The sequence below is a fragment of the Porites lutea genome, chromosome 9, assembly GCF_958299795.1.
Source record: "Porites lutea chromosome 9, jaPorLute2.1, whole genome shotgun sequence".
In the NCBI taxonomy this organism is placed as follows: Eukaryota; Metazoa; Cnidaria; class Anthozoa; order Scleractinia; family Poritidae; genus Porites; species Porites lutea.
The window spans coordinates 22539384-22566109 of record NC_133209.1 but is presented as its reverse complement, the minus strand read 5'-3'; the positions used below and the strand labels follow the sequence as shown (position 1 = coordinate 22566109).

The 26726-nt window shown below is 39.7% G+C and overlaps 1 protein-coding gene across 1 annotated transcript; it reads left to right on the top strand.

Annotated features, from left to right (window-relative positions):
- Nucleotides 1-8963: 8963 nt before the first annotated feature.
- On the top strand, nucleotides 8964-25241 carry LOC140947792 (endothelin-converting enzyme homolog). The gene is made up of 17 exons (XM_073396989.1): nucleotides 8964-9942; nucleotides 11535-11588; nucleotides 12359-12472; nucleotides 13740-13820; nucleotides 14326-14453; nucleotides 15193-15415; nucleotides 15782-15880; nucleotides 17591-17677; nucleotides 18319-18422; nucleotides 19155-19213; nucleotides 19992-20046; nucleotides 21193-21260; nucleotides 22055-22185; nucleotides 22698-22763; nucleotides 23314-23412; nucleotides 23901-23977; nucleotides 24844-25241. Exons 1-17 carry the CDS (start codon nucleotides 9199-9201, stop codon nucleotides 24962-24964), a joined length of 2310 nt encoding a protein of 769 aa, XP_073253090.1. The 5' UTR covers nucleotides 8964-9198; the 3' UTR covers nucleotides 24965-25241.
- The last annotated feature ends 1485 nt before the right edge of the window (nucleotides 25242-26726 follow it).

The following is a 26726-nucleotide window of genomic DNA, read 5'->3' as shown; positions in this document are numbered from 1 at the left end:
AACCAATACTCTGTTACGTCATCAGCCTACTTATCATTATAAGCACATTTCCATTAAATGATAGTGGTGAATTACTGCAAAATTTGATTTCAGATATGAAAGCATAAAAAACCAATCCAGTTTTATTCTTTTTGCCTAGAATTGATTATTGGATGCTCTAAAAATAATAGAGAAAATTATCTGAGAAAATGCTTTTGAACAAATGAAGAAGAAACCAGGATTAAAATTTAACCCCGGGTTAGCTCTAATCGGCATTTGAACAACTGGGCTCTGGGCTGCGGAGTTCAAGGAATCCAGAATCCCGTTAACGATTGAGCTCCGAAATCTAAGTCAGCCACTGATAAGGAATCCTTTGAAATCCGGCATCCCCAGCGTGAGATTCAGACTCCAGGATTGCCTTGGATTACCTTACCATACATGGGGCGAACAATTCGTACACAGAACTTTGTCGGAAGTAAACAACAGTTAAGACGACAATATGCCATTATCCTTAACAATTGGTTCATGCGTCAGAGTGCGTATGTCGAGATAGTGAGCTTACGCAGGAAAGAAGACTGCAAACCTTGTGTGACAAGCGTGACAATGATTTTGTCTGATAAACTTTTCCGCCGAACTTCACCCTCCTTCAAACACAGGGGCGTAGCCAGGATTTCTGGGAGGGGGGGTTCCAAATTACTTCCAACGAAAACGGTTGTTCTAAAATCCTTACATTACGTGCGTACAAGACTTTGGCGTTTACGCTACGCAAACAGAAGACGCCTTAGTTGCGTGAACTTGTTTATCACTTCCTCGATATTTATGTCTCGGTGGTAATCGATGTTCATCAACGCCAGTCCAGACTCTCGCTCGCTTGACATGGTCGACCTCAGGTATGTTTTTAACCTTCTTAGTGTACTGAATGAGCGCTCACATTCAGCTGACGTTATCGGCAACGTGCACAAAATGCGGATCAAGGTGTGGATGTTAGGAAAGAACTCTCGATTGCATGCTGCGAGTGTCTGAACTGCACTGGTGGGAAGGTCCGCATCCTCAGGGCTGCACCACTTTCTCTTCCATCGCAGGAGCTCAACATCAACCACATGAGGAGATGTGGTGGATGAGGTCGTTCCCATAAAACTCCAGCGCTGCTTGAATGTCAGGATTTCTGTCTCCGACGGCTACCAGCTTAGGAAGAAGATTAAAGAGGCTGGATAAGACAGCATCATTAGTAGGATTGAAGTATGTTTTCATCTCTGATTGTAGATGGTCTAGAAGGGGAATAGCAACTGCCCTCTTATAGTAATCAGATGGTGTCTGGGCTGGTACATTGTCGCGATGCTGCTGCTGATTGGTCCGGCGCGGGATGGAAGGCACAACATCTACATTTACCGCGGTAGTGACCGCCAGATCGAACCACTAGGTCCAGATGTCTTCGATGTTGTCTCGGATGTCCTGGAGATCGTCCGTGACATTATTACTGTTAGTGTACGCCTCGTAGACATCTAGATCTCTCTTCTGAAGTTTTACACTCAGGAGTTTCAGGACGGAAAGGCATTTCATTGCCGTCAACAAGGTGATTAGAAAAGAAAAGCTTTAAATGGTGTTCGCAAGTCCACTCGCTTTATTCTTGGTGTCTGTGTCCCAGCTCCATGCTGCGTCGCCATATTGGCCAGCAAATAGACGTTCATTTGCCATTACCTCAAGCGCTTGCATGATACACGAGAAGAGGGCGAAGAAAACCTCGTAAGCTTGGTGTCTCCCCACCCATCGCGTCTTGCACATGTTCTTTAATGTTGTTTTCTTCGCGTCCGTCCCAACTCTGCTCATGTCTCCGAAAATGCAAGTGAAACGCAAATAGATACATCAATGACGTTCACTGTACTTATTGTAAACATAGAACAAAACGAAGAATTTCAGGAATCATTACTACACTTAAAGCAGTTTGGTCATTGTCTACGTAACATTTTTTTAACCTCACAGTTATGTTTTTTCTTGAAACTGAGAGGAAGTTTACTCACGTCGCTTAAGATGACCCTCAAAAATATTGTAAAATCCACATTGAGGTGCCGGAAAACTATTAATTCACCGAAGAATTATTTTTGAGAGAAATAAACTTTGTAAAGAAGGATCTGCACACGGCATAGTTCGGACAGCTCGCGAAGATGACAACAACAACAACAACAGTGAACACTCACCTCTTTTCCCTACATACAATCGGTTAACAAATTCAAAAGTTTCCTCTTAAATATATTTACCCTATAAAACACATGGTAAACGCTTTATCGTGTACTGTTGAGTTATGGATGCACTTCGTAGACGTCTTAGGAGGATTGCTAAGCTCACAAGAACTCGAAGAAAATTTTATTGACGTCATCAGCGTGCTCAATGGGAATATGCAGCACGCTCGCGCTATTGAATTTAATTAGGCGAATATTCCAGCTATGTTATAAACTCTGTTATATCACAGATATAGGTGATTCGTCTGAGGTTGTTGGTGTAGGAGTGACGTAGGCTGACAAAGGATGCACTTTGCGCTCTGTTCAGCATCCCTAGACTAGACGACTATAGCGACATAGAGTTTAATACTGCAATACCTGAATGTTATGGCTGCAGTGACCTGCAATGCTATCAAAAGTATGGTGAGACATTAACATCCTTTTGTGTGGAGATCCTAACTTCTTAGTCTTTGTACGACAATACGGTAACTTGACGATTTGCTAAGAACGGCTTGGAAACTAAAATTTCGAGGACGTTTTTGGACTTTTTACATTTAGGGCATGAATTTTTCGTCATTTCAGGCCATGGAACCTAAAAATGAGCCTAGCTAGGTGTAAAAAGGGGCAATACGGAGGCAATACGTCCTAGCCGGCATGATCACATGCTGTTTACGGAAAATTACCTCATCCATGTCAGGAAATTCTGTATTTTAAAGCCTCCCCTAGGGCATGACTCAGCAATTGAGGACATTTCTGCTACGTTTTCAATGTTGGTTAGCATGCAAGGATTCTTCCCATGCCTATCGTCAATGATTTGCTCACTGGTAATAGAGGGGGTGGCCCCAGAGTGGGTTTGCATTGAAATTGGCATGCAACAGAATTTCGCATGCCCTGTAAGCATAATTTGAGGTTCTGTGACCTTCTCACCCAGGCCGCGAGAAGCCTAGGTTCTAGTAATAAGTAATTCATACCCAGCAAAATCCCCGGCATGCCGGGCATGCCAAATTTTCTGACATGCCCGGCATGCTAAATTCTCTGGAATGCCGGGCGTGCCATGCATAATCTGGGTCATGCCGGGCATGCCAAAATCGGTCTCTGGTATGTTTCAACGCACAGGTTATAATTCCTTGAATCTACAGATATTTTAAGCCTGGCTAAAAAAAATAAATAAACAGATCACAGTGCTTATCTTTTGATGTACGGTTACACGATGACGTCATTGCTATTCCTTTCATTTTCATAGATTTGGTTGTCCCAGCGAAGTTTAAATAACAAAAGCTCTAATTTTCACAAGAAAGTAAAACCCTGAGGGATTCTGCCGAAGTAATAAAACAGCGTCATCGTGGACATGACCGGTTGGGGGATTGTAAAAACTCCTCACCCCTTTTAATGAGTCTTTAATAGGATTCCCATTTCACATTGCGAATAAAATGGAATTGACTGAAATCAGTAAAAAGAGAGACAGAGACTATTTTCATTGTATAATAAAATGCATCTATGTTCCATGAAAGCTTTTAAAAATACAAGGTTATAGAATATCTTTCAAAGTTCATTACAAACTGAGCTAAGCCCCCAAATCACTGCTCATTATTCAGCAAATTATGATGTTTGACAATGCAATGTGCTTGAATATAACGTTGCAATTACAAATCTCTCGAACGCAATTTTCCCTACGTTAGAGTAGAAAAGCTCTTTTTATCTTGTTTCACATTTTGATAAGGAGTCTGAGTTCCTCTTTCTTGTTTTGTAGGCTTGCCAGGGATTAATGTTTTTTTGTCATTACCAGTGTCTGTGTTCTTCGTTTTTAACTCAAAGTAAGTCAGTAATAACTGACGGTATCAAAGGATTGCTCTCTAGAAAAGTAATTATCTCCTCGTCATGTCTGGAAGTTACCTGTAACAAAAAAGAAATGGAATCTTAACACATGCAAGGGAAATATGAAAAAAAGAAATAGAACATGTAGAGCTCAGCTTCTCTTAACATATTTTCATACTGGCTTGTTGAGTCTGTTAAAGGTCGCAACTAATTGTCTGAGGGTAATTTCACAAGAGTGTGCAATTGAGATAAATACATGGTAAATAAAGTGAAAGAAACGTGGTTTCACATTAGCCAATTTACATTGCGCTGTTCGATGATGTTTACACGTTTTTCTACTGCGAAATAAACCTTTGCATTTGGATTTGCAAGTCAAGATTATACCGAGTTTGACTGACACTTAATTGAACAACAGTTTCATTTTTAAGCAGGCAATTGGGGTGTAGACCTATATAAAGCCGGAATATGTAAAGGAAACTCAGCGAAAACTTTTTCGCATCTTTTTGTGGCGATATTCTTTCACGGCCCGTCCACTGATTAGGGGTTGCGAAGAAAAAATAAATTAGGACCAAAGGTTAAAGCCTGTCCGGTTACATCATTTCGTATGTTACCTAGAGTTCTAATAAATAGGTCATAAAATAGGATTTAACGAGAGCGAATTTGTTTCTCAATCGGTGTATAAAAAAGTGAGGCTATCAAATGAGAAGTTTATAGAGTATCAAAATTATTAAATTAAAAGCTCATTTAATTAGGAAAATTCCTATACGAAAACAATGCTAGTGACATTAAATTGATCAGATAAAATTCTCAGAAAATATGTCCAATAAAAGCCTCATTATTTGCTTTTGTTTTTGCGTAAAGGTAAATTTTTCGGCCCACAAAGCAAAGTTGAAAAAGCGACTAAATCTTAGTTTTTTACATATGAACATGTTTATTAGCTTAGTTTTCGTCCGTTTTAAAAGCTTTATAACCCAATCATAATTTTCGGGTTAAAATATTACAAAATCATTTCAAAAACCATGTTCATTTAAAGTAGAGCCGGCAAACCTGAACATTTCGTAATTCAAAAATCGGACCCAGCCAGGTTGTTTAAGCTTAGAATTATTTGCATTTTAGCGTCCTATAAATTTACCAGAATCGCCTCTCAGAGGCTTACTGTAGCAAAGCATTTTGTAGTACACTCGTAGACAAGCAATGTAAGCCTTAAGTCTTTGCTTGGATGAGATGTCCAAAAGAAAAATTAGTTTTGTGGACCTAAACGCACATTCACAGACTACTATATTGAGTTGTTTACAACTTTGCATTGACACGCGCAGCATGTTCATTTTTTTAAAGCGAAATCCAAATCTGATTTTGGCATTTGATTTACGGATATTTTATTTTGTCTCCAAAAGTGATTGTAATATCCGTTTGATTGTCTTTCAAACAACAGTCAAACTATGCAGCAAAAATAGGTAACTTTACCAGTACAGTGGAAAAATATGACCGTAGGCGCCAAAAATAATTATACTCGAGCTATAAAATTAGAACTGACTTATTTTAGCTTTGGTTTCTTATTTTTGAAGTTTTCTCTAGTCTTCTTAGCAGCAGAAGAAGATTACAAGACATACGAACAGAAACAATCCGAAGTAAACAAGTTGACAACCACTTATGCCGGAGTTCTTAGGCATGCTCAACAGCAAGATAAACTGAATGCCAAAAGGATAATTCACGGGACTTGTTCGATATTCAGGCTTTTTTCTTTACCAAATTAATACTAAATTTGTACTTACAGTCTCTCGCAGAATCCATTTCTTGTCCAGCATTCACCAACATCTCAACCATGCACCGCAGAAAAAAAAGACAAACAAGTGCGAAGAGACATGACGACATCATGACGCCACAACTGCCACGCTACAACAAACTAGATTCCTCGTCATCCGCGAAAACACTTCTGCGGAAATTCGGCCGATTTCGTGCGTGCTCGGGGTATCTTCGGATGACGCAGATGACGTTGCTCAAAGGACTATCGTCAGCAAGGAGTAAAACAGTTTGCGAGATTCGCATAGCCGACAAGGAGCGCACTGAAAAACTAAGCAAAATCTCTCTGAGAAGGCAGTCCAAATTCACCAAATCAGAACGTCTTTGCAGTATTAACGTCGTACTCTCGTACTGACTTGAACGACCTGGTAAGCTTCATTTTCACCAGTCTTTTAATGCTGTTGACCGGGAAACATTCCGACACGATAAAACTTAAGCATGGATAAGTTTATACTGAGAAGATTTGTTATCTTATTGTTTAAGACGCTTTTCCGCGATCAAATTTAAATGTGGACCCAGAAATGTCAGTATCGGTTTGAAATAAAAGGATTAATCTTTGATTGCAAGTTAAGTATTCTATTTTATGTATGAATAATGTTGTTTTGTTGTGCTTTTTATTTATAAATCCAGGGTTCTGTCTTCAGTTTTGCCAGTCGATCCCGTGACACACATTCTGACAAACATGACTTTTTTTGTTATAATCTGCATTTATTGCCAGGCATGAAACCTGTAACTTCAAGCTCCCTAAGATATATTTGGCGATTATATGTGATTCTCAGGATATGATGCTGAAGCGAACATCAGAATCAGTCTCGCTGGGCATGCCAATTTCTTGCCTGGCATGCCAGGCATGCCAAACCAACTGGCTTCACCATCGGCATGCCCGGCATGTCAAACCTTAATGTCAAACCAGAGGAGCTAAAACTGGGAATGAATTATTAACCCGGCGAGAGATCTGGGACCTAAGTTTAGCTGGGTCAATTTTGGGCTGCGAGGGCATGAACCCATTTTTTCCATGCCTTTGAGATGTTATTTCTAAGTACCAATGTTCCCTTGAATTTTGTCATGCCTAAATATATAAAATTTTCCCTCTCTCATTAATCCTCAGGCTGGATGCGATTTTTACGCTCGGTAGGCATGTTCAACTGAAAATCATGCCCATACCCTTATTCAAAACAAAATGCTATCAAATTTTAGTTTCCAAGCCGTTTAAGGAACTAATCGTCAGCACGTCCATTGAAGTCGTTTCTCCTTACAACCAAATTCTGGTATTCATTCCGTTGAATTCTTGGCCGATTCAATTACCCTTACGTAAAAGACGAAAAATGCTGGTTAGAAGTAAATGAATGTGCTTCTTGTCTGGATGTAAGAAACTTATTGAATGACAGTAGTAGGGTTGATTTGTTCTCAGGCTCAAAGGCTGCCATGTAACTTGCCTCTGTATACAAAACAGTTAAGCAAGACTTTATTTGCATCCCACTTCCGAGATAGTTATTTTCTGAAATCCATCGATCTCTCCGATAAAAGAAAACCTGATTTTATAACTTCGTCCTCAGGTCTTTTCCCCTTAGAAAATGGGGAGTGGGGGGGGGGGGGGGGGGGGGGGGGAATAGAAAGCTGATTTTATAACGTCAGGGCCGGAATCTCCTTTGTAAAAATTGTGGACTCCCATTCTCAAAATCCCCAAAAGCTTTCAAAATCTCTTCTTGTGAGAGGTAATTAATGAAACGATTTTCACTTCCTTAAAGATACCAGTTTTGTTTACTTGTAAAAAAAGCACATTAAATGCCGCTGAGAACTCTGAAAGAAGGTAGCCTGGCCAGGCAAGTGGACAGCGCGTCGACTCGGTACCACTACACAACCTATAAGGTACGAAGGACTCTCCGGTGTCAGTTAATGGGAGCTCGGCACCTTTTTTTCTGTTCAACTTCTACGCTTTCTATTACAAAGTGTATAAGATCTACACACATAGTTATTAGCAGATTATGCTGTGAAAGTATCGAGTAGTTTCGATGCAATTCTTTATGTCTTTAAATACATTAGACAAAAGCTAAGCCAAGGTACTCAAGAAGCGCCGAAGCTTGTCCAAAATTGACATTGCGAAATGAACTCATATGACGACTGAATGGTTCGTGATGTGATCTGACCGAATAGTAATTGTCGAACATCAACTTCGTTGGGGACTTTTCAGAGCCTCTGCACCTACCTATTGAAATAATGTTTGTTTCTTGAGTACTTACAAGACAAACTTTTGTATAAGAAACTAGCGATGAAAAAAAAATTGAGTTAATTGACTTATGCTAGTCAGTAGAGTAATAAGTTACAAAATTGGCGTTAACTAAGTAAAGTGTCGTTCCTGATTATTACAATCAATTGAGTGTCCTGGTACAAATTCAATTGCAAATTAAGTAAGTGTTATGTCTTTCTTGTGTTATCAAAAACAGCACTGAAAAAAGGCAGAAAAATTTAATCTTGTACTATCAAATTTGTTATTTAACTGTGCGCTAAGTCTTTTAGACATCCAAAGTGGAACGTTCACTGAGCTGAACTCAAGCAAGCTTAAGTTGTTCTACTGGTCGCAATTAACGCCTTGCCGGTTGAATTCAAGTGGCTCTTGGCCACGCTCTAGTTAAAATAAGTCCAACTTGATAACGTTGAAAAAAAAAAACAGCGTCAGTTTGAAACGACGTATTGGCCAAGAAACTGAAAATTGTTCTCCAATGAGATCTAAGCATAAATGAAAATGTTAAGCTGACTGATTCCAATTCTACTTCCATCTAAGACGCACGGAAAATTAATAAGGTCTTATTAACTGTCACCAAACTGGTACCAGCCATGACCTGGCTCTAGAGACAATGGCCGTACTTGTAAATGAAACAAATCAGTTTCCCAATTCATTGAATAAACTCCCTTGCAACTCTCTTGCCAATTTAGTCTTTGTGATATTATTTCACTGAGTCGTTCTGCCAGAAAAAATAGTGGATTAAGCTGAAAATGTTAACGAGAGGAAAATCTGCTGTCGCAGTCAAGAGGAATTGTTCATTTCACGGCTTTGCACGTTTAGCTCTTCAAATGCATGAAAGTAAGAAGAGAGCTGTGATAGTCGCCGTTTAAATGGGGTATCTCGCTTCGTCCGTTTTTACTGCAAAAAGGGCAAATTTTATCTCGACTAAAGTTTCATCGCCTGACTCGCATTGATATCAGTAGTCATGCTTAGCAGGCCCATCTTTGATTACAAAATACGATTACGTTATTCACTGTTGAGGCGTTCGGTGCATAATTTATTGCCAGTCGAGCAGATACACCGCGACTAGGAAAGGTCACTTTGGGGCAATAGTGAAACTATAGAAATATTGCCGCTACACCCCGGGGTAAGTAACAAACTGAGATGGGGCGCGATGGATCGAGAAGGAAACGAAACGATGAAGAATCTCAAATGAACGCCCAGGAATCTTTTTGGGGTTGTGGAGCGCGGTGTATGGGGATTCTTGGTGTTTTGACCGTCATTTTAGTGGTGGCTGTCATTCATGTGGCAATCAGCGATGAGCGCAAGACGTATTTCGATGAACTAGTCAGTACGGGAGGTGCTATTCGCTCGGCACGTGATGTTCATAGCGATCTCCAGGATTATCCCGTGAACATTTGTCAGACTGAGGATTGCAAAAAAGTGGCAAAATACATAAACGCTTCCATGAATCATTCCATAGACCCATGTGAAGACTTTTTCGATTACGTTTGCGGGGGCTGGATCAAAGCCAATCCCATTCCTAAGAGTTCCTCGACCTATTCCACATTTGCTAAGCTCAATGGGCATGTAGAAAGAAATCTGAGACGCATTTTGGAGAAGAGAATAACATCTTCAAGTAAGAGGCTCTTCCAGCTGCCAAAGAAGTTTTATGACTCCTGCATGGATCTCAAAACTATTGACAAAATAGGGGATAAGCCATTACGGGACTTGATTCATGAAATTGGCTCCTGGAGCATTGATAGCAATTCAGGCTGGAATGAGGAAAGTTGGAACCTCGAGGGAACTTTGTTGAAAATTCATAAGCACTATACGTCCGCTGGCGGGCCTTTGTTTTCTGTTCACATTAGTGACGATCCAATAAACAACACCAGACACATAATTGAGGTAAGTGCCCTTCAATCAAAGTCATGGTGTGATTGCTAGAAGGCTTTCACTTTCCACTCGATGCTTGTGAAACCAATGGAAGATTCCAAATTAGAGCAGTCTGTCTGAATCGCATCAACGGCTCTTGTGGGAGTCCTATTTAGGCCCTTCTCATGTTTATTATAAAAACAAGCAATTCGTGTACTTATTTAATTGTTTAACGAAATTAAATGAAAATTCAGACCTTGATGGAAAGAACGTTTAAAAACGACAGAGTTCTACCATTATCAATATTGTAAATTATGATTTTTCGTATGGAAAGTAGGACATTTCCTGAATTAGCAATTTCCGAGACCGTTTGATTCTATTCTGTTAACTTAAGAGGCGGCATATAACCTGTTACATCTGGCTTGGACTACCTGCCGTTTGTTTCAGAAATGCTACCGATAAAAGATGAATTTGTTTTCACACAATAAACGTTCACCAAAGCCTGCCCAACATTCCCAAAGAAATCCAACAGTTGACTTTCCTTGTTAAAATCTGAAAAAAGGGTCAAGTAAACATCCTTCCAAGGGTTTTTATGTAAATGGTAAGGTTTTAGAAATTTATCCATTGACAATAAAGTTAGAGCTGCGTGACATGTTTTCATAACCGTCTTTGGGCGTGAAGAAACATATCATGGCTAACAGCAAGTGAGAATACGAAGACACGATGATACGGCCGGGGTGAACCTCTCGCACACTATGCCAATAGGGCAAGCTCCTTCCAGGACGGAAGCCTCCAAGGAGTAGTAACATGTGCCATTACGGATTCACACCATGCTTGAAGTGGGGGGAGGGAGAAGCGTTGCCTTGACGTGATCTATGTGTTGGACTCGCAACCCGTCGATCCCGAGTTCGAGTTCTGCTGTCATCACTGGCTGCATTTTTCTTTGGTTGTTCAATACTTCGGCCACATTTGGAAATAGCCAACTGGCAGCGGCCTAATACATGTTGGAATTTTTCACCAAGCTGTGTTTCCTTGAGATTATTTTTCTTTTGATTCATCGAGTGGAGCCGAGTGTCAAATTGGTAGAAAAGCTGAAAGCACTTTCAGGGAAACAATGACTTATAATTCAATTATTATTTTGCAAACATATCTCCTGAGCATAGAATTCTTAGAGGGAAGTATGGGCAACGAGGCTTGAATCAGAAATGATTAATCTTCAATTTTGAGAAATAATGTCTGATATAGAAATGTCCTTCCAACATTTGAGTCCCTGAAAAAAATCCCATTGGATGACCATCAAAATGAAACCTTACTATAAGTTGTTTCATTTGCAAGATGACATTCAGCAATGTTTCTCTAGTTTCGATTATGGGGAGTATTTATTCAGTTTGTTTCTTTTCCTCGTTACTTTGCTTGAGATTCTGTTCAACGCCAATCTTTCTTGTGGATCAGAGGCCATTGGTTGAGATCAGCGTTTGCGGCACAATCAAGACTCGTACTCTTTTTGCTTAACTTTCATCTGGGCGTTATCGTCATGGTTCTCATTGTAAAAGCGCCGGCAACTGGATAATGATCATTTGAAAGTCTTGTATGTTTGTCTGAAACGTGTAATTTTTATCGACCAGGTAGACCAGTCTGGGCCAAGTCTATCCCGAGAAGTGTACTTTGACAGTCCAAAGGTAAGAGAAAACCTTTATCAGGGTTGTCATTCTTCAAACGTGTCAGCCGAGTAAATCGTGTTTAAGGGCTAAATGTCACAAGGATATTGCTGTTTAGGTCAATTCTGTACTGAAATCATTACTTAGTGCCTTCAACTGTACAAGAAAAGCTCCTGTAGAGATATAAGAAAATATCAGACAAATTTGGTTACTCTAGATACAACGTAGACTCTGGTTGGGCACAACGATAATAAGCACACCCTCAATACCACGTGTAAAAAGTGACACAATCTTAGGAGGCAGCGTGACCGAGTGGTCAGCGGGACGAACTCACGATCTGGCGGTCCCATGGGCTCGAGTACCGCGCGCCTGACCACTTGCTGGATTTGCTCCTCGTTCTTCCCGAGATACAACTTAGACTTAGGTTGGGCAAAACGATAATAAGCACACCCTGAATACCACGTATAAAAGTGACATAATCTTAGGAGGCAGCGTGACCGAGTGGTCAGAGCGACGAACTCACGATCTGGCGGTCCCGTGGGCTCGAGTGACGCGCGCTCTGACCACTTGCTGGATTTGCTCCTCGTTCTTCCCTAGTTCAAATCCTCAGTGATGTAGGTAAATAGGTAGCCAACTGGTTGCATCCTAACACTTTGGATTTTTACTCTTCTTTTGTTCCATCTGAATAATCTTTTTCTACTTGCGTGGAGTACCTGTAAACTAACTGGAAAGCTATAGTGACTTCCACAATAATAGGCAAACCTTAATTTATTCATGAAATTAATTTCAAGATCATAAAAGCGTACAAGCAGTTTATTACCGCGGTTGGAAAACTCCTCGGAGGTGATGAAAAGATGGAGAAACGTGCTGAAGAGATTGTAGCCTTTGAAACAAAACTGGCCAACGTAAGTATAAATCGCTTGCGGAGAAAAGAAATCAATATTTAATATTTGATTTAGTGCTAAAAATAACAGGAATTTGCTGGGTATGTGCCGCTGGCTTCTTAGAACCTCTAGCCCATTATAATCTTTTCTGTGGCAAGTTATAGACCCCATATTAGTCACTTTTATGAAAATGTAATTTTTGTGATCCCAACTCCGCCACTTTCGGTTTAGGAATCTACTTTATAAAGCCCTTTAACTAGTGATCCTGAAATGAATTGCCACATTTGTAAAACTTAATGTAGTAAAAATCTGTCCTTTTTTGAATCCCTACCAACCTGTGTTTTCTCACCCCTAAAATCCCGAAAATATGCGACCCCATTCTTGTAATTCTATTGAAAATGCAACCCCATTACAGTCAATCCAGTCGTGAAAATGCGATCCCATCCAGCGGCACATTCCCATTAAATTATTACTAGGAAGTACCCCCCGGGCGTTTTCACATGACGTCACTTCCGCCATATTGGAGTCCACAAACAATGAAATGGCGGCCATGTTGGTGTTCCAAACCAGTCCCGCGGCAGTGGAACATTTTCTTACATTGTTCTAATAAATTTGCATATAGTGGCCACCTGAGTGAAAAGGCTCTTTATGTAAGTAGCATTGTACAGTAGTTAGAAAAAAGTTTCTAAGCTGACTATTGCCCAAAATGTAAGTTGGGATAGTGCGTTGACAGTGTTCTGCTTAAAGGCTTAAATAAGCATAAACATAAGAATATCAAGAAATTCTGTTCTTCGATATTCAGAGTCGCAAGAAAGCATATGCTCAAGCACATGCTCAGGCGCATTCACCTTCTTAGAGCAGCAACCCTTTTTGTCAACGCCACGCAGAGAGATCGCGGCTATGGGAACGAAAATGGCACCTAAGCGACCACGGAAGGAATTCCTTGACGAAATCTGCGCTATTTACTTTTGCCATCAATGGAATTATTACTAGCAGTACAATATTTTCATGCGTCTTAATTCTCCTGCGTATTCTACCACATGCTAATACTTATCGCTAGTGAGAACACCGTTGTACTTTTGTTTGTGCTTATTTTACCGAGTCGACAGTTAACAATGTACAGTCATCTGATTACGTCGACGCTTAAATGAAGCGTTTTGCGTCGTTCTAAGTGATACATTTATGCTCGCCTCAGACCAGAACTCGTAATAATGTCTAACACTGGAATCATTACCATGTTTAGAATGTTACGTCACTTGTGTAAACGATTTTTTCTTAATATTTTTAGATCAGTGTTCCTGACGCAGACAAGACTGACTCCTGGTTCAACCGGTTGAATATTTCTTCATTAGCAAAAAAAGCGCCAGGGGTAAGATTCACTGATCGATTTGAATCGTTTGGTAAAGAACAGCTCCAAAAATTTTATTTAAGGCCATTCCTTTGAAATAGAACTTGCGGTTAAATTTTTGTAAAGCTTTACTAATTGGTTTTGTTGAATATACTTACATTTTGCAATAGGATCGGAGGTTCCCCATACTCGTTTAGGAGCAACTTTGTGAGCAATGATTCCTTAAAATCTCCAATATGATTATACCTATGAGTATTTGTTTTGAACACGTTCCCGAAGTTTGTTTCTTTTTCTGCTGCACTTGGACTATAATTATTCTGGGGAAAGAAAGTCACTGCTCACTTTTAAAAAGAAAGGAAAACAATGCTAGTTCATCACACTCGTTTACCTCTTTGAATAGCTCGAGCCCTAAGGCAAAAGCCACCATGTTCACGCGCTTATCTCGCGTGAAATTCTGCCCAGTAAGTTAGTATGCACAATGCAATACTAAGGAATAACCCTAATATTCGCTTCTTTTACCTTATAGTATCCATGGATGCATCATTTTTCTTCAATATTTTCTAACGAGACCCTTACAGGGGATGAAGAGATCATTGTACCCGCTCTTCCTTACCTTCAAAAGATGTCCAAGATCATCGCAGAAACACCCAAACGGTAAGAGTAACATTTGTATATCCAAGTTCCTTGATGATAAACTCATTTGCCATTTGACGGCGGATAATTCAGTCGCCCTAGCATTTTGCATTTTGGAAATTCAATCAAACAAAGAGACATTCGCGCTATTCTTAAGATATGATGAAATCCCATTCTTTTCTCACTCGTATCATCATCATCATCATCATCATCATTGCAATCGTAATCGTAATCAACATCGCCGTCATTTTAATCATCATCATCATCATCGTCATCGTGATTTTCATCTTTATCATGACTACGAACACCAAATCATTGTTCTCATCACTGACATTTTCATCATCATCATCATCATCATCATCATCATCATCATCATCAACAACAACAACAGCAACATATTATCATCCTTGTTGTTGTCTCCATTATCACGTTAAGCATTCTCTAATGAAGATGTTGAAATGCATCCCCCTCTTGTTCTCTCTTACCTTTGTAAGGTAAAATAACCCAACAGTAAAATAATAAAGTACATACTGATAGACTGACTGATATGTTATTCACCGATATTTAGGGACTACTACTGGTACTCTCATTTGTTTTCACGTGAACTACCTAGGGGTTTTAGCTTCGATTAAGGGCGCTTTTGACTTTGGCTTATTTTGGAACAGTTACTTGACATTAACTAGGACAAAGAGCGGAAGACAAGAAGCACGAGTTAAAAGAGTATATTTTTCTCATATGGTGTAGTTTGTATTGTTTCCAGGATCCTTGCAAACTATATAGTGTGGAATGTCATTCAAGACGAAGTCTCGTTCCTTTCTAAGCCCTACCGTGACGCCCGGACACATTATCGAGAGCGGGTACTGGGTTCCAAGGGTCAGAAGAAGCGCTGGAAAACATGTGTGACATTCACCAATGAACTACTGGGGGACGTTTTGGGATCAGCTTACGTGGAGCATCATTTCAGCAAAGGAAGCAAAAAGATGGTAAGTAACGCACGATAATGAGCCATTTAGCTTATTTTCCAAAGCGACTCCTTGTGCTTACAGCTGTGAGTCTTTTACTACGATTTTTTACTACAGCTACCATAATATATTTTTTCCACTGCTCTGTCCACTCAATCCCGGTGACGTTTGTTAACAACCTTAATCTACATAAGAAGATAACAAAAGAAATGAAAGTGCAATGGTTGCACTGTTAGTTTTTTAATTGGCTTCTTGACAGAAGAGGTCTATTTTGCGGTAACGTTTACAAAAATCAATCCAGCTAGATATATAATATATTTATATTTTTCCACATCTTGCAATATTGTGTCTATCATGTCTAATTCCCGTTTGGTTTCCAATCATTAGGCAGAAGATATGATCATAGAGGTCCGAAATGCTTTCAAAGATAACGTTAACTCCATTCCCTGGATGGACAACCTTACCAAGATGGCGGTCATGGAAAAGGTGCTAATCGGTCTTGTTACTAAAACTATCATAGCATTTATATAAAATGGAAAACGGATATAATGCTTCCTTTCTTGGGACAAGGTTTCCTGCAAGTTAACTGGTGTGAAGCCATGAATTGTCTTAAGCTATGCAGGCGCGTAATTAGGATAAATACTGACCGATTTCCTAAATGAGGGCCGAAGGCGCAAGAACTATCTAGCGGGGTCTGGGAGGCAGGCTCCCCAAGAAATGCCAGTTTGGTTTTTAACTCTTAAAGTCCCCTTTTCTGGGTTTTCGAGCCATTCGGACAGGATATTGCCCAGGTTTCAACTTGGTAAGCGTTTTTTATAATTAAAAATATTTTTATTTCGAAAAATCTGACCGATTTCCGTAAACCGCTTGTGAATACGCGCCTACTATGTCTGAACAAAACCTGAAAGCTTTTTGTACCGACTTGAAAATTTGTCTGGTACATCATGAACGGCATCGGCTCAGACCTAGAATATGTCGACTACGGCCACACACATAAAACATCGAACAGGTGCGGTTTACCGAGGGGTTTGGTGCACTAAATCCCAATCCTCACTCCTTAATAGTTATTTCCATCTCAGTGGGTACCTAGTCTAGCTCTTACTGTTTAATTCCGCTACTGTGCGAATACCTACGCCTGTTCACGCCGCGACAAAGAGTAGCAGAAACCCAGCCGATATATGACGCTCCACTTTCGAGATCGGCGCGACGCGTTACAGAAGTCCCGCCGAAATCACCGTTTTTAAGCCTGGTTTTCACTAGCGCATAAGCATAAACGTAAGCATAAGCGCACCACATGTGTAAGGAAGTGGAAACTGGGTCGACGTAAGGTAAAACATAAGCACAAGAAAACGGACAAGTTCGTTCTTCTTGTGCTTGTGCTTATGCTTATGTCGTAACTTTGACTGGTGAAAACTGGGTCGACATAAGCACAAGCATAAGCACAAGGCCGTGGACCAATCATAGGTCACTTTGACCCAGACCTCATCCAAACATATCAAAAGTAATATGGCGGACGCCTCGTCTGCCATCTTGTTTGTCATCGGGTTGAGGAGAGCTGGTATCGAGAATTGAGTCAAATATGCCATTCTGCGCGTGCGTATGTCCTTATGCTTAATTATGCTCATGCAGTAGTGAAAACCAGGCTTTAAGTGTAAACAGAAGCTTTATCCGGTATGGTTTTCGTGTTGGAGCTGGAGCTTTGCGGTATTGTTGAACATAGCCATACGTCCTGCTTGACATTCAAGTGGTTCCGATGAACGCACCTAGTGGCATTCTGATCTCCATTAAGGGAAATAAAACAGTTTCCTTGGTTCAGCAGCAGCCTTGATACAGTAAGCCATGAAAGCCATTAAAGGTATTATTCATCGTGGTATGCGTTCCATACCAGGTTTACAACAGTTTCATAATTTACCAGGATTTGTGTGGAAAACCACTCAAACATGACTGGGCGGCAAGAGTTGTTTTTCCCAAAAATCTTCGTAATTTTCGGTGCTTGTTGGTATCGCTACTTTTGAAATATATGGCTAAAAAAATTTACAGATTACCTGTTTTAATATGCTTTTCCAGTTCCTGCTAAAATTATGTTTCCAAACGAATTGCTCTCTTGTTTGTTTATAGTGACCAACTATTACAAAAAGGCCTATTATTATTGTTATTCTTCGTATTGTTCTTATTTATTTAAAATAATAATTTTAGGCAGATGCTATACACGATGAAGTTGGGTTTCCACACTATTTAGTTGACCTGAAGAAATTCAAGAAGAGGTTCAAAAAGTATGATCATGTAAGTGTTGACAAATCCTTATATGACTGTTGCAAAGATACAACGTTATAACGACAAAATTCTTTATGATTAACAATGTTACCATTATAATTAATTAGCAACACTAATGGTTCAATATAATAACAGTAAGTAAGTGAAAAACGTGCTCTTTTCTATGATTTTTCTCGCTCAGTTGTTGACACATAGATATGCCCCAAGTAAATGAAAAGGGAACGCCTTCGAAGTACAAGCCTAGCATCTCGCCTTAAAAAAAACTCGGCATAGCTACGTCCCGGGGGGGGGGGGGACTCCCGATATGAAAGGGGTGGGGATGCTCGTCGTCTCGCTTAGGGGTACAAATTTCGGATTTTGGTCTCACTTAGGGTGTTCTGGGTAAAACGCCATCATATTTAGCCATGAAGGTCTCGTTTAGGGTTGCACGCGAAAAAATATAAAATATAAATATTGTCTGTGTTTTAACATGGTCTTTTTTAGGGGTCAAAAAAAGCTTGGGCGCCGCCCAGATCGGTCTCCTTTACGGGTTTAATTCAAAATTTCCGACCAGCAACCCCACCCCTTTCATATGCCGGGTCCCACCCCGGGAGCCACGTCTGAGAATGAATTTACTCAAATGATAATCAATTACTTTTGGTCCAATTTAGGTGGATATAAAGGACAACAGTCTTTTCCAAAACAGAATCCAAATCCTAAAAATGGCGCACAAAAGGATGCTTGCTAAGCTAAGAAAGCCTGTAGACAAAGAAGAGTGAGTCATTTTCTTACATTACTTAAAACCGTTTGTAATTCTATTAATGTACTGCTCTATAAATAGTAAATCCTTATCCTTGGCGGCCGAAAATTCAAACAGTTTGGGTTGATTTAATTCGGTGGCAGCACCATTCAGCGGTGAAGGTATACTCAAGCAAGTCAAACGCTTTGCAATTTTTAATTTGAGGAGTTATATTTCAATTGGTCATCATTTTGGGAAAAACCGTATTTGAAGTCAAAGATGTGGAGCAAGTATGATTCCCTTGGAGAACTGTATTTGAGCGATCACCGATAGAGCGATTTTCGTATGACCTTGAAATGAAAACGTGCGAACAAAACAGAAACAACAAACGAAGGAAATAGAGCGATTTGATTGGTTTATCGAACAGATACAAACGCGGGTGGCTTTTGGTTGGTTAAGCGAACGTTCGGGTGAAAACACTTCATGCCCGAGAACTTTCTAGAAATCAATGGATACTTCGCTTTGACGTCATACTGCAACACGATTGGCCAATCGAACAATGTCTCCTCCATGTTAGGGTTTTCTTTGGCGGGAAAACGAAGAGTCCATGTTTTGATCTTTTCATCCATTGGCTCATGAAACAGATGACGAACTCTTACCGAAACCATTTTTCAAGGTCATACGAAAATCGCTCTACTGAGCCCGCTTCTGGAAATAGAACTTGACAAATGCTCTTTTTCTCAAAATCTACAATTCTTACCTTACTAGGTGGCCAATGGATCCACAAACTATCAACGCAATGTACAGCTTCAATGAGAATGAAATTAGTGAGTACACCTTATCATGTTTTATTATATGAAGGAGAGTGTTTTACTGGGAACTAAACCACTCGTAGATTCCATACGCCACTTCATCCGGGACCCGAGTGGCGTATTTTCCGTATGTCACCTTTGTGAGTGTCGTATCGTTCAATGGCGTCACGATTCCCGCCTTTTGCTTTTGTTGAATTGGTTTCTCCATATAATAAAAAGAACATTACACGTTGGCTCGAAGATATGAATTTTATGTTCTCGTGGCAAGAACAATATCTCACTCGTTCGCTTCGCTCACTCGTGAGATATTGTTCTTGCCACTCGAACATAAAATTCATATCTTCTCGCCACCGTGTAATATCCTCTATTTATGCTTCATAATCATTGAATTCAGCGAACAAAAAAACATTTACCATTCTCATTGGATTTAAATATCTTGGAACAATGTGGTGGGATATTTTAAAAACACAATTTACTCTTTCTACACCCCCTCATTACCCAAGTTCAAGTGTCCTCTCATTTTCTAGCTGTGGCATTTCGTCGGGCAATTTGATCGCTTATACTCTTTCATTTGACACTCACCATCTAGTATTTAACGACTGCAATCGTTTCTTTTAGTGTTTTTCAGTACAATACACTCAGTGATCCGAGGCATATTCTCGAAGCATTTTTGGAAAAAAATCAGAACATGTACAGCCGCCTCCAAGCCAAATTCCAATGAACGATTCTCAAAATTTTACTAAGATAGTAAAATATACTTTTACTTGTCTTATTATTTCATTTTATTTTTAAGTTATTCCAGCTGCAATTCTTCAACCGCCTTTTTTCTACGCCAAAGGAAGTCCAAGGTGAAGTTAATTTATAGGGAGCTTAAGCAGTGACGTTTTTGAGAGACACGTCAACCGGAAGTGAGCCTTTTTCTCTTTTAATAAGCCTTGAATCCACCATATTTGTATTGTCAAGTGTCTTATTCTTATAGAGAGGATTTGCCCAAAAATTTCACGGCTCAAGAGTGCAAAAATTCCACTTCAGGTTGACCTACGCTGTCGCTCAAAAACGTCGCTGCTTAGACTCAATGACAAACTGTCTGAGTCATAAATAAATGAATGAAGTGGTTAGTCTTTTCTTGTAGCCGGGTTCATCACTGAGGGAGGGGTGAGATATTTGAAGATCAAATGATCGCCTTATGTGAGGGAACCCAAGACAGTCTTGAACTGTGGAATCCAAGCCATGGATTCCAGATTCCAGGTACTGGATTCCGGATTATTTATCAGTTGAACTTGGATTCCGGATTCCAAAGCCCAGGATTCCGGATTCCACGGGAAAAACAGGCTGCATTCCGGTTCCACAAGCAAACATTTGCAAGACTAAGGAATCTGAACTCTCTTACATGGGGAAAAACTGTGATGATAAAGTAAATAATTCACTTTAAAAAGAATCCAGAAGTCGACATTTCGAGGGCTAGCCTTAATTTCGCGCCAACGAAATGCTAGTGAATTTGATCGTGTTGATAAAAACCAATTTTGGGATAGTCAGAACTACCCCAAGGAGTTTAGTATGGCAAAGAAAGGTATATAATAGTAATGAAAATGATAAGTAACAATAACAATAATCACTCAAAAATTCGTCCATTGCTAATTAATATGGCAAACAATTTTAGAACAGTGTCTCCTGGTAAAGGTATTCATATTTTCGTGAGTCACTGTAAATGTAGACTTCCGCTTTCGACTTCTCGATTTAAAGTTCTATGCTGTCTTGTTCCCCACCTTCTCAAAAAAGCCACCAATCTGATGATGAAAAGTAATGAAGGTGATTAACGCAAATAAGAAAAGTGTATTGTCTTGATCGAAATATTGAAATTCTATTGTTGGTTGAGGTGAGAATACGAGATGGTCTTAATACTACATTCACTGCAAAGTCACAATCTGGACTTAGAATTTAGGAAAATTGATAATACTTTAAAGAGAATTGTTTCCTCTTCTTCTTTCCTTCAGGTCATTGAGCTTTGGAGCAATTGGATCAATTCTTGGGCATGAACTTACTCACGGATTTGACAACACAGGTGTTTATAATTGTCTTATGCAAACGCCTCTTGTACCTCGTTAACCGACCACCGCCATGATGGGCTCTAGTAAGCGACCATGTGGAAAACGTTTTGAGGGAGGTCGCGTGCGAAAGCTTTCAGCAAATAATAGCCTTACAAGACAACGAGCTGTCCTCCGTTTTTCCTCAGACCCACGTGCGGTGAACGAAAAAGTAAAACTATGCAAATTAATTATTAAAACCAGAAGACATTGGATCAGAGGCCTTGAGATTAGCCTGCGTACAGACATCTACTATTTCCTTTTCTCTCAAGGAAAAGGGACGTCTGCGTAATGACGTCGCTAATCGTGTTCCGGTTTTCCAACATGTTGAGAAGGGACTCTGATTGGCCACCTCACGGTGGGCATGGTGCAAACAGATTCTGATTGGCTGCGATAAAAATCTGATCTCATAATGTATGCGGTGATTTTTCAACCTAAATTTAAATACAACAAAGGAAATAGAAGACGTCTGCACGAAGGTTAACTGAGATTGGTCCTATTTTGTTCTTTGCTTGGGTTTCCACCCTCGTGCCTCGCGGCTTCGCTGCTCGTCCCTCACTCGTGCTCTCGATCTACTATGATTCAAAAGAAAAATAAGATACTACTCGCAGTTTATAGCTTGACCTTGGTTATTCGTTACCATTTTATTCGTCATATACTGATTCCAAATGATTATTATTTGAGGTCAGCCTTGGTTTTAAAGCTTATAACTAGTGGACCTAGAGAAACATATTTGTTTTTCCCACAATTTCACCAGTATATTTTCTTGTAGGGAGAAAGTTTAACAAGAATGGGGAACTAACAGCACAATGGTGGTCTCAAGACTCGCTAGATGGATTCGCAGCAAAGGCAAAATGCGTTGAGAACCAGTATTCTATGTACAAAGTTCGCGACAAATATCCGGTATGTGGTTTATTTTCCTACATAATCAACGTGTTCCTAATTTCCAGCCAGTTGAAGAGGCCTCTTCCCCATCAAAAAACAATAGAAATGTTATAAATGATATCCTATTTCGTTCTTGCTTGCAAGGGAGAGTGTGTACCAAAGGCATATGTCCGTAAGAGATGTTTTGTCCGGAATGATAACATTAGCATTTCTTCAAATTTTTAAAGTAGCAAACTTGCCGTCATTAAGGAATTGCCCTCTTCGAAGCCGTTTCTCTTCCCTTTCGCAAACTTGTTAATATTCTGGAAATCTGTTAGCTGAATCTTTCATCCCCTACAAAAACGCTCCGCCAACACAGCTGAAAGCAATTATGGAATACATTCAGGAGAAGACGACGAAGAGTACGATCACCTATACCTGGTCTACAGTATTCTATAATAAGTTCTCTGTTCTATTTGCCGCGAGATTATTTTGAGACAATACCTGATTGGTCGGATGATTGGAGGAAAGCCTTATCTTTCTTATTTCAGATTAACGGAAAGCTGACTCTTGGTGAAAACATCGCCGACAATGGAGGTTTTAAAGCTTCTCATAGGGTAGGTGCATTCAAATCTAAGAAATTGAATGAGAAAATGAGAAAGAAAGAAAAAAAAGAAAATCGGAATCGTTACAGTATCCCTTCGGATGTATTAATTTGGCAGTTATAGCACTTACAGGATGTGAGCTTTACCAAAAAAATTACTTCATGCAAAATCATCGATAATCATGGAAAATAAAGTTCTAGTGGAAACGAGGAGCGAAGGTTTTCATCATCTTGTATTTTATTGGGTAGAGTATAAAATTGCTAGACTTATCCAAAAAAATGGTAATTTTTCTACGATGAGTAGCACTAACGTATGAGCAGCACTAACGTAGTATCGGAGTTTATTCAGTTCTAAATTTAAAGTGTGTGACACATCGCTAAGTTTAACAAAAAAGAAGCCGCGCTGTAGCCACCCGCTATTTTGATATAAAGTTGTTTGAACTTGCATAGGTTGTAAGAAATCGGCTGAATAAGAGTGAGGGCCAAAATTGTCTGCACTTCTTCCTGTTAATCCCTCTTTAATTTCTATTTAATATCTCCGTTGGTCTTCTTTTTTTCGCCAGGCCTACCAAAACTGGTTGACGAAAAACGGCCAGGAATCATGGCGTTTACCAGGCTTGAACGTCTCAAGCGAGCAATTGTTTTTCATAGGATTTGGTCAGGTGATTCCAATTCAAATTCCTTTGTCTAATGTTACCGACATAACAGTTTCATTTTTGAGGTATCAGTTCCGAAAATTTGCCAGGCGAGTACAGTTTCTATAATTGCATCATTTAAAAGTAACACAAGAATCTCTCAATCTTAGACAACATAAACCTCTGACTTTCAAAGTAACTGTACAAGCTAATATCTCCGAGAAAGAGAAAGAAAAAATAGTAACAATAATCCTAAAAGAAAGGAGATAGGAAAAGAAAAGAATAAATAAAAGAAAATACAGAACTAGGAGAAAAAAAATTTAACTACCTATTACTTGTATTATTATATTTGATGAAACGAAATTTTGCCACACTTTGAATTTGAACTCCTTAAAGAATGTCGTAGACCCCAGGTTCTCAGGGAGTCCTTTCCTACATTGTTGTAGATGCGTACCTAAATGATCTAAATGAATGTAAACCGTCATAATGATAATTTGAATTTTCTATAATCGCAGGCGTATTGTAGTAATAGTCGACCAACAGAGCAATACTTGGCAACTTTAAGTGACAGACATTCAGAGGAAAAGTTTAGGTGAGTTGTGTTGATGCATATTGGCCCCTCACTGACCTTTCAACCCCCATAACGTATCCAAATAAAAATTCTACAGACGGGAATAGGTTGAAAGAAAATGATAAAAGTTCAAAGCATTCTCGCTTTGCTTGATCATTTGATACATGGATCACTGCAATTATATCTAACTATAAATACGTGTATCGCAAAAACTAGCGCTGCTGAAAAGCTAAGAGAAAAGAAAGGGTCAGCTTTGGGTCAAACCGGGGTCACTTGCTCGCCTGAAGTGTTCAACTGAACGATGACTGTAAGTGTCCTCACTTTAATAAACGATTGAACCAGATATCGGTAAATTATCAAAGACGGCAAGATCATGATCCGTAGCAGCCCTAAATTTGTGTCAAGGTGGCGGTTTCCTTTGATGGGACACAAATCTGCCAGGGGCAAATATTATGCATATCATGAATGAGCAAGGATTGTGCCCTATCATCGCACTGTTTCTACAAGAAAACGCCTCCATGGTGACTGTTTTTTTTCCTTTAAGAGAATCACTTGATACAAGAGAAAATTTAGAGGCTTTTGTATTCTCTTGCTTGATGTCTTTTTTTTGAAGGTCCGTGAAAGAGAAAAGATGACTAAGACGTTTTATAGTCTTAGTTTAAACTCGGTTTTGACCTAAAGATCTCACCATGATGTACCGTCTTCGATGAATTTTTTCAATACTTTTTGGGGTCTTCTTGTGTAAGTAGAACGCTGGTCAGTGTTATCATTGATTTATTGAAAAAGGTCATTGCATTTATCAGTCTGTTTTTCTCAGTAGCCACAGGCAAGTGCGATCTGTTATTAACAGATACTGAATAATTTTATTTGTTTGTTCACATCATTAGGGTTATTGGGACATTATCCAATTCGCATGAATTCTCCAGAGCTTTTAACTGCAAACAAAACACGCCTATGAATCCTACAAGCAAGTGCGCCGTGTGGTGTAAAGATGAACAGCTACTCTAAGGGTCCATACCTTTGGTGTGAGGTATATGAGGCTTAGTCCTCATCAACGGACCCCAGAGAGGGTCGAAATTGAAGTAGAACATTAATGAAATTTTGATTTTGAAAATGTCTTAAGGGAAACCATATATAAGGAACAAGTGACATGCATGGCTGCGTAACAAACTGTAGCAAGTACAGTTCATAGTATCATTATAACTGAAGCCTAATATACATTAACAATCTGCAATCAAGTTTCTGATCAACAGATCAGCTAGTGGAAGCCAAGTAATAACACCAGTACAGGGGCGGATCTAGGGGGAGGGTGCAGGGGGTGCGCACCCCCCCCCCCTGAGATGACCTGCGGTTTTCTAATACAACTGGTATTCGGAAAAAAAAAAACAAAAAAACTATGTGGTTTATTGGTGTTGAAGTAGAGCAAGAGACGAGTGCACCCCCTCCTAAAAAAAATCCTGGATCCGCCCCTGCAGTAAGTGACAGAATTTTATTTACTGTATCGCTGGTGACGTCAGGGGGGCCGTTATGGTGGTCAATAACAAAAGCATTTCTCTCCTCTGGGAACTAAACTCCATTTTCATATAAATTTTATGAGAACCCAGCATGGCCGCCTTGTTGTAAACCAAGAATACCACAGAACTACAGTGAAATGGTGTTTTTGCGTACTCTGGATCGTGGTACGCACTTTTCTGAGTTTTTACGCTCAGGAAAAATAGACCTCTTTGACCCTGGCTATTTCTGGGTTTTAGGGTCTGGAAAGCGCTGTCCTGATCCCGCATTATCGCTCGCTTTTTTTCACGAGAATCCCGCATCCCGAAATTCTGTCATAGCTATACCAAATATCGTTTTTTTCCTAGTCCCGCATCCGTGCTCAAATTTTGGCGAATCCCGCAGTTGCGTTAAATCCCTTATTCCGTTAACGTTTCCCAAATCCCGCACTGTGTTATAGACATAACTTGGACCCCGGGCATACCCCACCAGACCCTGTGGATTTAAGCCTGTCCCATTTCTTTTACTCAAAATTAAACACAGCTAAGAGTTACTTCGCGGTCCGGATTTATTTTCCCTCAATGCATGGTAGTATTAATACAGCTCACAAGCGATACGGTATGTTTATTTTTTAAATTAAAAATTATGGCACCAATTAGTAAAGCAGGTTTAATTTTTGCAGGCTTGCACAATTTAGGAGCAAACTTAAATTGACCCTAAATAATTTTCCAAACACCCGCTCCACGTTCTTTTTGTGCGCCATTCAACCTCTAGTTATATAAGGTTAAAAAAGATTTTATAACTGTGTATATGTACAAAAAAGTCGGGCCATGGCAGCATGTAGAACTAATTCAGAACCTCCTTCTTGCTTTATGCAGTTGGCTTGCTAAGGTAGAATGCTATATCTGCTTCTGGTTTTTTGGGACTTAGTTATTATTTGGAAAACGTTCAAGTAAAAGTCATTCCGGAATGAGTTCATTCCGGTTTTCATTCCGAATGAAATTCTCGTTCTGGTACGAATTTTTATTCTGTTATCATGTAAACTGAAATCGAACCTCGTTCCTGATAGAAAATCGCAAATCGTGTAGTCTGGAGTGAGTGGCGCATGCGTATCTGTTCTTGGGCGAAAACCACGCGAGCGCGAAAGCCTTAGGGCAGTGACCTTTTGATTTTATCATGTGAATGCAGTAAGAACTTTACTCTGGAACGAACTCATTCCGGTATTATATAATCAGCCCTCAAAAAAATAAAGTGCCACGTGTTAAGTCACAATCCAATT

Excerpts from the sequence above, each read along its gene's own strand:
- LOC140947792 (XM_073396989.1), top strand. The coding sequence starts at position 9,199 with ATGGGGCGCGATGGATCGAGAAGGAAACGAAACGATGAAGAATCTCAA. Across the intron at positions 13,821-14,325 it reads TAGCAAAAAAAGCGCCAGGG|TATCCATGGATGCATCATTT; the intron begins GTAAGATTCACT and ends TTTACCTTATAG. Across the intron at positions 14,454-15,192 it reads ATCGCAGAAACACCCAAACG|GATCCTTGCAAACTATATAG; the intron begins GTAAGAGTAACA and ends TATTGTTTCCAG.